Source organism: Chelon labrosus, assembly GCF_963514085.1.
Source record: "Chelon labrosus genome assembly, chromosome: 11".
NCBI classification, from domain to species: Eukaryota; Metazoa; Chordata; class Actinopteri; order Mugiliformes; family Mugilidae; genus Chelon; species Chelon labrosus.
In genome coordinates this window covers 21538089-21550277 of record NC_140344.1, presented here as the reverse complement: position 1 = coordinate 21550277, position 12189 = coordinate 21538089, and the positions used below count along the sequence as shown (strand labels likewise).

Here is a 12189-nt window from a genome sequence, read left to right as displayed (position 1 = left end):
CAAAGGGCAATGAAACTGCCAACACTGGACTACTGCCCTATTGTTACAGATGTGTGTTTAGCATTCAAGCTTCTGATTCATATGAATCTCAGAGTAGCATAAAAATTATAGTATAAAAGTAGTAGCAGTTATCTAAAACGTAAGCATAATGATTAGAAAAGCATGTTTATATTCCCAATTTTGGTGTAGGAAAGAAAGGCTTATGTATATATTTTTTTAAATCTTTAAATCTTTTGAAATCATATTTATTGGAGATTGCAGTATTTCGCAAATTGAAATTACAAACTGTAACACACATAGTGGTTGCAGGACCTCGTGTGCATTTTCTGCAAACTCTACTATATGCACAAACATTATCACTGCAAAAACTTTCTACTGACAGAAATGGTAGTAGTAGAGCTGTGATTACTTGATTTAGTAAAACAAAAACAAAGAGGCATGCACTGCTACTGTATATGTTTATTTATTTTAGTCAATGCATAAATAACCCCTACTCATGCACTGTATCTTAAGATGACAGCTTATGAGCGCATCCTATTTGACAAGATCTTTGGTTCAAAGTCCTACATTAACACAACTTGTTTAGCTCCTTACATAAACTTACTTAAACCCAAAACACCCCTGAGGTGGAGGTCAAACACATGGAGGCTAAGCTATACACCAGCAATCCCTGCATCACCTTCAATCCACATGCTTCATCAAATAGCATCTGTTTCAAAACAGTAACTTCAATCATCCTTCTCTTATTGTATGCTCAACAAATTTAAATATAAACATGTTTCACACGTATTCATAAAATGTACATTACTTAGAAGACCCATCTAAAATGTCTCAGGTGTAATGAATACCAAAATAAATACCAATTTCACAACACCAAACTGCAGAGTGTAAACTGCAAGTTAATAGATACTGAACACAAAGATCCAATGGAATGAACACAGCCACGTGAAAGCGTTGAAGCCTTAACTAAATGTGCTACGGCACTTAAATAATCCGTTACACGGAGAAAGAACATCTATTTGCATGATGAAAAAAATAAATAAACGTGACAAATTGCTTATACCCCTCAGGCTGGAGCCATTGCAGATTTTTTTCTGGGAAGTTAATAAAAACAAAGGCTTATTTTTTACTGGAAATTCCCCAAATCCAATTACTCTGAAAGAGGCTGTTAGAGAAAGGTTCATGAGAACTTTCAATTTTGTTTCAGACACACACAGGGCTTCTACACTACATTCAAAAACTAAATGGTGTTAATCAAAAATAGTCACTGTGTTTACTCTGAATGGAAATATTGTTCGTAAGCTTGACCCAGTTATTCACAGGAAGTACCAACTTAAAGATTTCAGAATAGTAAAACGTGAGCAGATTAAACTGACTGGTGTTAAATCGAAAAACAGACAAAAACAGACAGCAGACAACACTATAGTACAAATTAGCACTGGAATACAGCACCTTCTGATAAGCACCAGCAAAAAATCAAGTGGCACAAACATTAAACTTGTAATAGTGCTGTGATCAGAAGGTCATAGGTCAAAGTAACAATGAGGTAAACTGTCATCAAGACAAGATCAAAGGCTAACCAGCTAAAACACCACAGGTAACATATTATCATGCATGCGATATTAGTCCAACTGAAACAGCAGGTTAGCTTTAGTTTATTAATATCTGCCGCATTACACTGAAGCTACTGAAGAGTGATAAGACATTATCGAGCACATGAGCATGTACTACGGATACTTTGTGAGGTGGCACGGTTCACAGGCTCATCCACGGTCCAGGTCTCTGTCGGAGTGCCGTCTCACCCGGCTGAGGCGGCGGGCATCCGTCCAACACATCTGTGGTGTCTTTCTCCTCGGGCTCCTCAGAGTCATGAGACTCCTCTTCCTTGCTAACTCGCACATCAGTGGCATCTCGGATTACAGAGGAGTTCTTTGATGATGCCTCTGTGTCAGCTTCCTGGAAATCAGACGCCTCATTCACCGATCCAATCACTTTAGGATCATCAAGCGCCGCATAGGAGTTTTCCTTCTCCATGCGCTTCCGAGCCTCCTCTCTCCTCTGCTGGATGCGAGTGTTGTCCCCCATCATTACCCTGACTCTTACTTGATCTGGGGGCCAGATCCCGCCCCACACGAACTGCAGGTAGCTGAACAGCACAATGACGCTCAGGAAGGCAAAGTTGGAGGCCACGCCGATCACGGCAGACGTCAGGGGGAAGTTGTAGAGAACATAACGTAAACCGGTGAAGTACGCGTGGATACGGAGCTGGGCTGAGTAGATCTGCACCCGCTTGGATTGGATCTGGATGACTGCACCGACAGTGGGTTGATAAGCATTCGTCTTGTAGTCTGAGAAGAGCTCCACTTCTATGAGCTGCTTCTGCTCAGTCATCCCAGTCAGGAGTAAAGGAGAGAAGAATAAAGTACTCAGGCTCTGCAAGAGGTTGGAGCGGTAATGCAGCATTGTAGATCGCCCCACTGATGAGACAGTCTTCCCACCCTTTGTGTAACAAGACATCTTGACCATGAACATGCCCAGCTGTTCGTTCACCGGCGACTCTGGCATCTCTAACTCCAAAGAAACCCGGTAAGGCTGACCGTTTGCCAACACCTGATCTCTGTCATTCTTCATGAACGAGATGTTGGCTGTGGGGAAGGAGCAGAGTGCTGTCGAACCTGAGGCATCACAATCGGAGGCGTAGTAGAAGTGCACGGGGGTGGAGAAGCTCACAGTGGGCATGTAGGAGTAGTAGAAGCTCCCATAGAGAAAGATGGACACCCAGAGCAGCAGAACCAGGACGCAGAAGAGGATGGCAGCCTGAAACAATGTCCGTCGGGCTTTGAGGAGAGTCACAGCTGCCACATCGTGCAGCCAGTGTAGGACTGGTCCCATCGCACTCCCCATCGTGTTCGACCCGGAAAGCACCGACCCTCCTCCTCCTCTGGTGCTGGTTTGAACACCCGTTCCTCCTTCGAGTCCTGTGGACTGCTGCCTCTGTGGCGGGTCTTTATGTTCGTGCATCTGTGTGGGTGGCTCCCATCCAAAACTGTATAATCGCTTATCTTCACCCCCCCATGTCAAGTCGCTTCTACTTGCTACTCACTCGGAATCCGAGCTACTTCCTGGTACTTTGATCTACAAGCCATGAGAACTACTCGACAAACATAAAAATGTAAATTTATATATCCTATGTTTCTAAGGCGTGGTTAATGTTTTCTATTCACCTGCTCTGGGGCAGTTTAAGCTCGTTAGCAACTTAACTAGCACTCTACAGCTCCAGGCGAAAATATAACCCTGCGACCCGGAAGTGAACCACCTTTTGTGCCAGCTCGAGGCAGCACCAGCGAAGAGGAGCTGCTGCACCAGCGACGCTACAGGAGCAGACCCGCAGACAACAAGACGGAGATGGGAAAGAAAAGTCGCCTCGCTGGGGGAGCGGTCGGTCGGAGAACGATCATACAGCTTTCCCCGCCCGGAATACGCAGCGGGACCACGGGAGAGAGGGAAGAAGGGCCCTCGGGATCCGATGGTACATTTAACAACAGGTTACCTCAGCTAGCATGTTGGCTTTAGGCTAGCTAGCCTAATGCTATGTACTCTAGATGCGAAGAACGGGCCTACCGAGTAAAATACAGCTGCTAAGTTAGATATCACCCGCTCCAAATATATTCTGCCACCTACGCGTATCTAATTGACAGATATAGCACACTTCTGCGTTTCTTTAAGTTGGCTAGCATGCTAAGCTAGCGGTTAGCAAATGGACAGCTTTGGCGATCGTTTTCAGGCTGGCCTGCCAAGATAGGCTTATAACAAAAGACAAGACTAGACAGCTCACATGTAATTAACACACACAACACAGTTATATTGACGCTTATATTATTTTATTTGTGAATATAAGGACGCTCGGTGTGGATGGATAAAGCTAACGATAAGCTAATTTGTGTTAGCTAGTCAAATAATGCATGTAACGTTACCGCTACGTTGAAACGCTTGAAGCTCAACTTTAAACTCTTGATGTTGTTTTTTTTTTTTTTTTTTTATATATATATATATATATAGATGAACAGGAAGGCGATGGGCACAGATTCGTGAGAGTCACAAACATGAAGACTCCAGCTGTAAAGGCCACAGGTGAAGTAACTGTGTGATTGTGTGTCTCTCCAGCAGATGAAGTAAGACATGACTGGCATCTGATTTCACAGTTTTGCTTTTTCTTCTCGTGTAGAGGGTCTGTCTTTGCTTGGAGCCTATGAGGACAGTGATGACGAAGATGCTGGAGACTCAAACCGCACAGCTGCAAGCTCTCAGCACAACCAGTCATCTGACATTGACAGTACACTGGCCAATTTCATGGCTGTGAGTATAAAAGGGATTTGTTTTTGACGTACCTATGTTGTCCTTTAACACTCACTTGCCACTTCATTAGGTACACTGGAGATAATGTACCTAATATATCACATTGGCTCTAAATCATGGCTTTATGAAAGTTATGATATTCAGCATTTGATTTAAACAACATGAGTGGTGTTGATTAATCTGTGATTTCATTTTTTAAATGTGTGGTTGTAGTACTTTTGAATTTTATTCTGTTCTACTGGCACATGCTTCTATTATTTTAGTCAGTGGACCAGGCTAAATAACAGAAACACTTTCATGTTTAACAGCACCACAGACTGCATCTTCCAAAATGTTCATCCAGTTGAAATACCACATTTCTTACATTGTTTCAGCACGAACTTGAACATTATCACAGGACTGGTAAATAAGAATGCATTGTTTTCCTATATTGTAATTAATGTTATGGCAAGTGAGTGTATATACCTGTCATGTAATGAATGTATTTACTTCTTCTATCTGTCTTATCCGTATTTTAAGTAAGCTTAATTAAACAGCCTTATAAGAAATAATGTTCCAGTATTGTAAATGGAAAAAAATGGACAAAATAAGCTCTGATGGCAGCTCATTGTTGTAATCTGAATGGAATAGGTGGACTTTAATTAAATCTGTAACCCAAGCATATCTGGGAAAATTGTGACAGTATGCAAATTGGAGTACAAAGGAGATTGCAGGCTTGTTTTTTTTTTTTGTTTTTTTTCCTGTGTAATTTGGGTAACGCCTAGTGCTCAGCAGAGTGTCGTCAAAATGATAAATTTCTTTGCCATTCTTTCACTGCAGGAAATTGATGCAATCACAACTCAGCCAACTTCAGATGATGCAACGTCTAATCCCTCGGTTCCAAATGCCAGTGCCATCCCACCCAAACCTGCAGTTAACTCTCAGCATGCTGCGGCTGGCGAAGGACAGAACCAACAAAGCACAGAATTTGAGTATAATACTCAATATTCACTTGCTGGAGGTAACTGTCAGCAATCCCATATTTTTTGCTGTTAGCAACTTGATTAGTTTGCGTAATCAGACACTTATTTCCAAAGGAATATTGACATTCAGGCACCTTTGGCATGACACCATTTTGGTTCTGCTTGCCAAACTTCTACACATTGATAAAATCATTCAGTTATTAGTAATATATTGTTAAAATATGCTTCCTTTTGTCTTGAGACATAACATGGATATGTTTGTATTCCAGTTGGTGTAGAAATGGGAGACTGGCAGGAAGTATGGGACGAGAACTCCGGCTGTTATTACTACTGGAACACTCTGACCAATGAGGTGTCCTGGGAGCTGCCACACTATCTAGCTGATCAGGTGCAAAGCCTGGAGCAGTGTTCCAACAGGTAGGAGAAGAGTTTTATTATAAGTTTGTGAAATGGAATCTTTACTTTAAAAAGCCAGATTACATAATTGTACCAACATGAAAATACACATTTATTGGTTGTATTCCTCTAAGAGAACTTTGGCCTTGAATTATGTTTTTTTTGTATTTTCTTTGCAGCTCTACTGTCAATGGCAATGGCACAGCCCATGCAGGTTATTACGCAGAGGAAAATGCTGCTTCTGTTGCAGCCCCAACATTAGTGAAAGAAACCAAAACAAAGGCAAGTTTAATTTAAGTTTAATGCCAAGATAAATTATCAGGTTTTGACATTGTTGAAGAATTGCTGATTTGATCTTAAATGGATTGCCCTCTTGTTTTTGTCTAAAAGGAAGTCATTGAGAGCGTCGTAGGCCTCACAAGTGAGGAGGAGGAGCGCAAAGGAGTTGCTGCATCTCTCCTTGGTCCTCTGATCCCCTCTGAAGTGAAAGAAGCAGAAGAAAAGTGGAGAAAAAGACTGATCAAAGGTTTGGACGAGACTGAGAACAGTTTGGATTCTGATGGAGAGGGTGTTCGCGCTGTGGGATCCCCTGCTACGCCTCTGCGTGACACAGAATCGGCCCCCGTTGCCCAGAAAGACGTATGCACCAAGAAGCAGTCCAGAGACAACTCGGATGCTGAAGAGGAGACGGAGGAGGACACAATGGAGCTGGAGCTTGCTCTGGAGAGGAAAAAGGTCAGCATTTAATGCTGTTTACTCTGCAGCTTTGATAACTGGCAGGAATTACGTTGAAGCCATTGTTTAGTGCACAACGGTTATTTTTTCATATTGGCATCAAATTTTGATGCAGTAATGTAACTATAACTCTCCCTAACACCTGACTCTTAGGCTGAGCTCCGGGCACTGGAGGAGGGTGATGGTAGTGCTGGGGGTTCCAGTCCTTGTTCTGAGACCAGCCAGGAAGCCTCTGGTTCTCGTGGTGTCTTAGTGAAGAAGAACAGGTGGAAGACGGCCTTCCCCTCTGCTGCTAGCCCCGACTCTAACAGTAGAGGCTCAGACCTACCGGACAACACAGAGACAGGTGAGTTTAAATGTTGACACTTGTGTTAGTGGTGGTGTGGGTGAGATTACATTTAAAAATTCCCCCTGTCAATTTCATTGCCACTCTTTTGTCATTTAGCACTTCCTAAAGTCTTAGAAAGCGTTGTGGAAGGAGAGGACAAGGAAACGGACAGTTCTGAGGACAAAGCGGCTTTGAAACCTCCTGTGAAAGAGATGGAGACGCCTGAGCTCAAAGTGGAAACGCCTGAGCTCAAGGTAACAACAACGTCATTATTACTAATCTAATTGCAACGTCAAAGAAGACATATTCTTATGCAGAATAAAATGTAGTTTCAGATCGGAGAATTGGCGAACACCTTGACCAGCAAAATGGAGTTCCTGGGGATAAACAAGAAGGAAATCTCAAATTTTCAGTTGCTTCTGCTTCAAACTGAGGTGAGAGGATAATGTTTCAGTTTTTTGCAATATAACATCCTGCAGCTGATGCTATCTCAGCACGACTTTTAAAATATTTAACACTTAATTTTGTTTCATATAATTTTTCACAGGCATGTGGTAGTACTTAATATTTAAAATTCTCATAATAATCCATCACATGGTGTCATGCTGGAATCGTACTATAATTACTCTTGTGTGTTACTCATCTGTCCTGCGGCTCTTATGTCTTAAATATAATTTTTCCCCTTCGACCTTCTTGGCTTTTATCTCACTCGTGTCTCTTCTTTCTCCTTCTGCTTTATGTATTTTACAGACGCGGATTGCTGACTGGAGGGAGGGTGCTCTGAATGGGGTCTATCTTCGCCGCAGGCTGCAGGAAGCTGCCGAACATATAAAATATTACGAACTTAACGCCGCCCCTAAAGGCTGGTCCTGCCACTGGGACAGGTACGCGCTCCTTACCTTTCACATCTCTAAACTCCCTCGTCCCCCCCAAAAATCTTACCGTGTGACTACACCCCCCTCATTGACGGGGTTGCAGACTTTGTAACATGACTTGGGGAGAAGCTTATCCAGTCCGTGTGGATCAAAATACTTAACAGAAACAGACTCTTCAGGTTTCTGTGATGCAGTCCTTGCACGTACTGATAAGGGAGCATCCACTCTGGGCCAGCCTGCTTCCTTAAATATACCTGCTACAGAGATGACTCCCTATTACTGTAACAGACTTTCAAGCCCCGGGTCGTTGAGGGCATTTGCAAAATGATTATGGGTCCACTCAGTGGAAAATTTCAGAGGGGGTGTATGGTTAGGAAGGTTGGTTGCTTGGGAGAGCTTTGAACTTTACAGGACTACAACCCCCAGAATGCAATGCAGACAGTGATGCCCTGGAAACGTCGAGTGTCACGCATCATATAAAAGGTGAAGATGGAGCATTGACGGGAATCCAGCAGGTCAGACCAACTCTATTTCATATGTCTTCCTGTTTTTTTTTCTTCTTTTTGATCTAAAATGTTGACTGTTCACTTGTTATTTTCTGGCCTATTGTTGTTGTTGTTGTTGATAATAATGATGATGATGATGATGGTTCTTCCTCCCTGGCGTCTTCCTGTGTCTGGGAGGGAATGGTTGTCTAAAACAGAACAATTGTGACAACCGTGATGTGAGCTGCTCAAAGCTACTTTCAGGACCTAGAGATGATTTGTTTTGCTTTATTTATTCTTGAGAGCAAGGTGGGTTCCCTATCCACACCCATAACCACACTCTAATTGGGCCCTTTTTCAGGATGGCTAAAAGCGCTGTCCTTACCAACATTAATACCCACTATTGTGGACATTATGTCCACTCCCTTGTCCACCCCACTGTCCCCGGGTATCATGGCGCTCAGCAAGTTTCAAGTCCTGCGGTTGAGACTCTTGCTTTCTATCTCTGTTGTCCCACTGTTTAGAGAGCACAGGCGGTATTTCTACGTGAAGGACCGGACTGGTGAGTCCCAGTGGGATTTCCCAACAGAGGAGGACAAAGAGGAGGACCTGAAAGGCAGCCAAGGGACACAGACCTCGAACCAAGGGGATAACAAAACGACATCAGCATCTGCCAGTGGAGTCACAGGTCAGTCTTTTACTACTGCTGCTGTAACTTAGTTCTTTGACTAGGTATAAAATACGTTTCTTATTAATAAAAAAAAGTTGTTTTAATGTACCTGTACGTTTCTGGATTTAACATTAATGCTATGCTGTGCTGCATTAAGATCATACCAAAGTTACAAAACTATATCTTCACTATATCCCATATTTGTTTTTTTTAACAGGATCTTCTACCCATGTGTCTGCTGTACCACCACCAACACCACCACCTCCTCCTCCCCCTCCGCCTCCTCCTGCTACGCAGCCCAGTGCTTCTTTCTGGTCTCCATCCCAACCTCCACTTCCAGACAGCCCTCCTCCACCTCCCATCTATCCCCCACCTCCACCTCTCCCTGAAGGCTCGCCACCTCCCCCTCCTCCTCCTCCTGACAGTGACGGAGAAATCATGGAGGTGGAAATGGAGATGGATGATGATAATGATGATGAGCCTCCAGCCCCTGGAACTGAGGAGGATAGCAGTGGGAGGCCACCTTTACCTCCTGGCACTGCGAGTATGAAGGTATGGGAGTAAATTAAGTTTACGTTTTAATCCATATACTCCTTTCAGTGCGGTGCCTGGCAATGCTACGCATGTGAACTCAGAACAACTTTAACTTCTTTCTTGTCATTCGAATAGATCCTTGACTCATCAGGACCCTTGGGGAAGGGACAAAAACGTAAAGCGTCTCAGCTGAATAAAGCCATTACTATAGGCAGCAGTCCCATTCTCTACACCCAGCCTGCTGCCACTGCAGGTAAAAAACAAAGCAAAAAACTTCAGTACAAGGTTAACTTAAGTTGAATATGTGATAAGATTAATACATTTATTTGTTAATTGTAAATTGAACCAAGTACTGACCACATTTTAAGACAAATCCATACATAAATCCAGATGATTAGCAACATGCAGATGCCAATCCAATAATGGTACGGTTTGTCTTCGTCTGCAGCCGCTCTAATGTCGGCAACTGCCTACTGGGGAGTTCCTGCTGTCGCTGCCCCTTTGGTTCCTTGTGAGCCTCCTGCCCCACCTGTCCCAGCCCCACCTCCTCAACCACCGCTGCCACCATCCCAGCCACCTTTGGAACCTCCTTGCCCCAAAGCTTTGCCCATAGACAAGACCAAGAAAGCAAAAAAGGATAAGGTAAGAATTGGGGCTGATGAAGAAAATTAAGTGTCAAAGGAGCATATAAAGTTTTATAAAAGTTCTTCTGAATTGATCTTCTTAACTTGGAGTTGAATTTTAACTTTTTGCTTGCTTCCCCTGTCTGTAGTCAAAGAAGAGTAAGACCAAAATGCCTTCTCTGGTGAAGAAGTGGCAGAGCATCCAGAAGGAGTTGGATGAGGAAGAGAAGAGCAGCTCCAGTGACGAGGACCGAGAGCAGCTCAGCAAGAAGGGTATCGAGGAGTGGAAGCAACAGCAGCTAATGACGTATGTTTCTACAGTTTCCAATCACTATAATAGTCTAATTTATGACATTTAACTGGTAGCAGTTGTTGTAACTGCTGTTCTGTCTTTAATTCTACAGAGGAAAAGCTTCAAAGAATGCCAACTTTGAGGCACTTCCCGATAACTGGCGGGACCGCCTGAAGAAACGGAAGCTGAACAGCACGTAACATCTAGCTTGGGTCATAAGCAGCCCAGTCAGTGTTTTTATAAATCCACTCCCACCATAATTATAGGGCCTCTTTCCCTGGCTTAAGTTAAATGTTTCATGATCAGTGAAGTTTCTCAACCATTTTTCTTGTTCATGATGGAGACATTTAGATGCCCTTACATGGCAGGCCATTCACAGAGAGGGATTTGAATGTTCCATTTCCTGTTTTATTTTTTATTTTTTATTTTTTTGTAGCCACAGCTGTAAATGTGCCAAATTTATTGAGCTGATTTAGTTTATCAGCACTTTGACCACCATTTTGTATAAACCCCATGTAGATGGATGACCACCAGAGATTGGTGGGATTGTCTATTTTAATGAGCATTTTTACAACTGTGTACATAAACTGTATAATAGGATAACCCGTGTTTGTGCAAGGGGAGGTCATGTCATTGAACTTGTACATTTTGTATAAAGTTATTAAAACTTTTTTTTCCAATTTAATCGGTAAATGTTTTGTTTTTTTGTGTGTGTTCAGTATATTTCCATTAAGTTGTTTTTGTTTTATTTTTTCATTTTCAATAAAAAGCTTCACATACACTATATATATGTTTTCACGACAGATCATACTGATTTCAGGTGTTTATGAAACGCTTTTCAGCCCGGTCAACTGGTTCAGTTCGGTTGTACGGCATCTCCGTGGCAACTGCGGTGTTGTTGAGGCAATCGGTTGCATAGCAACGTCTCATACTTGGAGAAAGATTGTTCCTCTCGTAGCGGCCGCCAAGATTGCTCCAATGTTTGGAGAGCGGTTTTCTTTTTAATTAAACGTTGGATAGTCCTGTCAGTTATGACCGAGGTAAGTTGGTAAATAAAACTCGTAAATTAAAGCCAAAAAAAAGTTGAAGCTTGTGTTGTAGCTAATCGGCTAAGAAGCTAATCACAATGTTAGCAACAGGAAGTACGTGCTACTCAGAATGCATGGATGTAGTAAGATAACTAGTGCGGCAATGCAGTTTTGAACACGGATTTATCTCACAATACTTATGGAGAAATGGCAATGAGGATGTCGTGTTGTGAAATTGCATTGCTGTTGTGTTTAGCTGACGTTATAACAGCATGGAAAAGAATTACAGTTTGCATTTAGTAAAAACCTAACTGTGTACAACGATTCAGCATTAATCTGTTTGTTTTCTGAAGTTTTTGTTAAGATCTGAGTTTGGTGTATGATTTTGTATGAACAGCAATTTAAATTAAAATCACTCTATTGTACACATCTACTATGACAGATGAGTCCAGCTACACACTGTTTTTGTATCACATCTGGAAATGGCTGGAAAGTAACTAAAATTAGTGCATTGGATTAGAAAGTACGGCAAAGTTTGAAGTAGCACAGAATGTAAATGCACAACAAATACTTCCAAACTGTACAAATATAAGGACAACGCTTGAGTAAATATGCGCAGTTGTTTTACTTCATTGGACAAGGAGCGAACAGTATTGACCAGTTTCAGCTTTAAAACAGCATTTGTTTGTTCATTAGTTGGTGGCATTTTATTTCCAGTCCACTTAATCAGATCTGTCATCTGCACTTGAAAGATTCACATTTGAAACCGCTGATATTTTGAGGAAAATGACACAATGGCAAACATTCAAATATTCATTGTTGTCCTGATCACAAGGGGCCAAGTTATTACGGTTATGACTCAGGCAAATAGGATACAGTGACCTGCTTTTATTATTCTTTTACTT

The 12189-nt window shown here is 42.3% G+C and overlaps 2 protein-coding genes across 2 annotated transcripts; one reads left to right on the top strand and one right to left on the bottom strand.

Annotated features, from left to right (window-relative positions):
* Positions 1–268: 268 nt before the first annotated feature.
* LOC311495874 (seipin-like) lies at positions 269–3035 on the bottom strand. The gene has a single exon (XM_084555518.1). The coding sequence runs from the start codon at positions 3019–3021 to the stop codon at positions 1756–1758; it is 1266 nt and encodes a 421-aa protein (XP_084411644.1). The 5' UTR covers positions 3022–3035; the 3' UTR covers positions 269–1755.
* Positions 3036–3258: 223 nt separating this feature from the next.
* On the top strand, positions 3259–10941 carry fnbp4 (formin binding protein 4). The gene is made up of 17 exons (XM_084555501.1): positions 3259–3529; positions 4060–4131; positions 4226–4356; positions 5176–5356; positions 5588–5735; positions 5894–5996; positions 6105–6449; positions 6603–6795; positions 6895–7031; positions 7107–7211; positions 7528–7661; positions 8662–8825; positions 9025–9359; positions 9477–9594; positions 9790–9983; positions 10114–10271; positions 10369–10941. Exons 1-17 carry the CDS (start codon positions 3406–3408, stop codon positions 10454–10456), a joined length of 2730 nt encoding a protein of 909 aa, XP_084411627.1. The 5' UTR covers positions 3259–3405; the 3' UTR covers positions 10457–10941.
* The last annotated feature ends 1248 nt before the right edge of the window (positions 10942–12189 follow it).